The sequence below is a fragment of the Opisthorchis viverrini genome (assembly GCF_000715545.1).
Source record: "Opisthorchis viverrini unplaced genomic scaffold scaffold34283, whole genome shotgun sequence".
NCBI lineage: Eukaryota > Metazoa > Platyhelminthes > Trematoda > Opisthorchiida > Opisthorchiidae > Opisthorchis > Opisthorchis viverrini.
Genome location: NW_008777355.1, coordinates 1 through 296, shown reverse-complemented (window position 1 = coordinate 296; position 296 = coordinate 1). Strand labels below are relative to the sequence as shown.

At 52.0% G+C, this 296-nt stretch overlaps 1 protein-coding gene across 1 annotated transcript; it reads left to right on the top strand.

Moving 5' to 3' along the window:
• Positions 1–36: 36 nt before the first annotated feature.
• T265_16372 (hypothetical protein) lies at positions 37–276 on the top strand (the record flags this gene model as incomplete). The annotated part of the gene is made up of 1 exon (XM_009180000.1): positions 37–276. A coding segment is annotated over one exon (156 nt), but the record flags the coding sequence as incomplete, so codon positions are not given.
• Between the last annotated feature and the right edge of the window lie 20 nt (positions 277–296).

The following is a 296-nucleotide window of genomic DNA, read 5'->3' as shown; positions in this document are numbered from 1 at the left end:
TTTCTCTGATGTTCATCTGTTTGTTTCTGTTTCCAGCCGGAACCTGTTGTTTCCACCGGGCGTTATCTTCCACCTCCGCTTCGTGCCGGTGCCGCTGCGGCTTCGGTTCTCGGGAGCTCGATGGGCACGGAGAAACGATCGTTCGATGGTCATACCGTGCGAGTCACTAATCTGCAGCCGGATACCACGGCAGAAGATTTGAAACAGATATTCAGCCCATTCGGCATGGTAACCCGGATCTATCCCGCTAAGGACAAAGTTACCCAACAAAACAGGGTAATTTTGTGCATGCAACG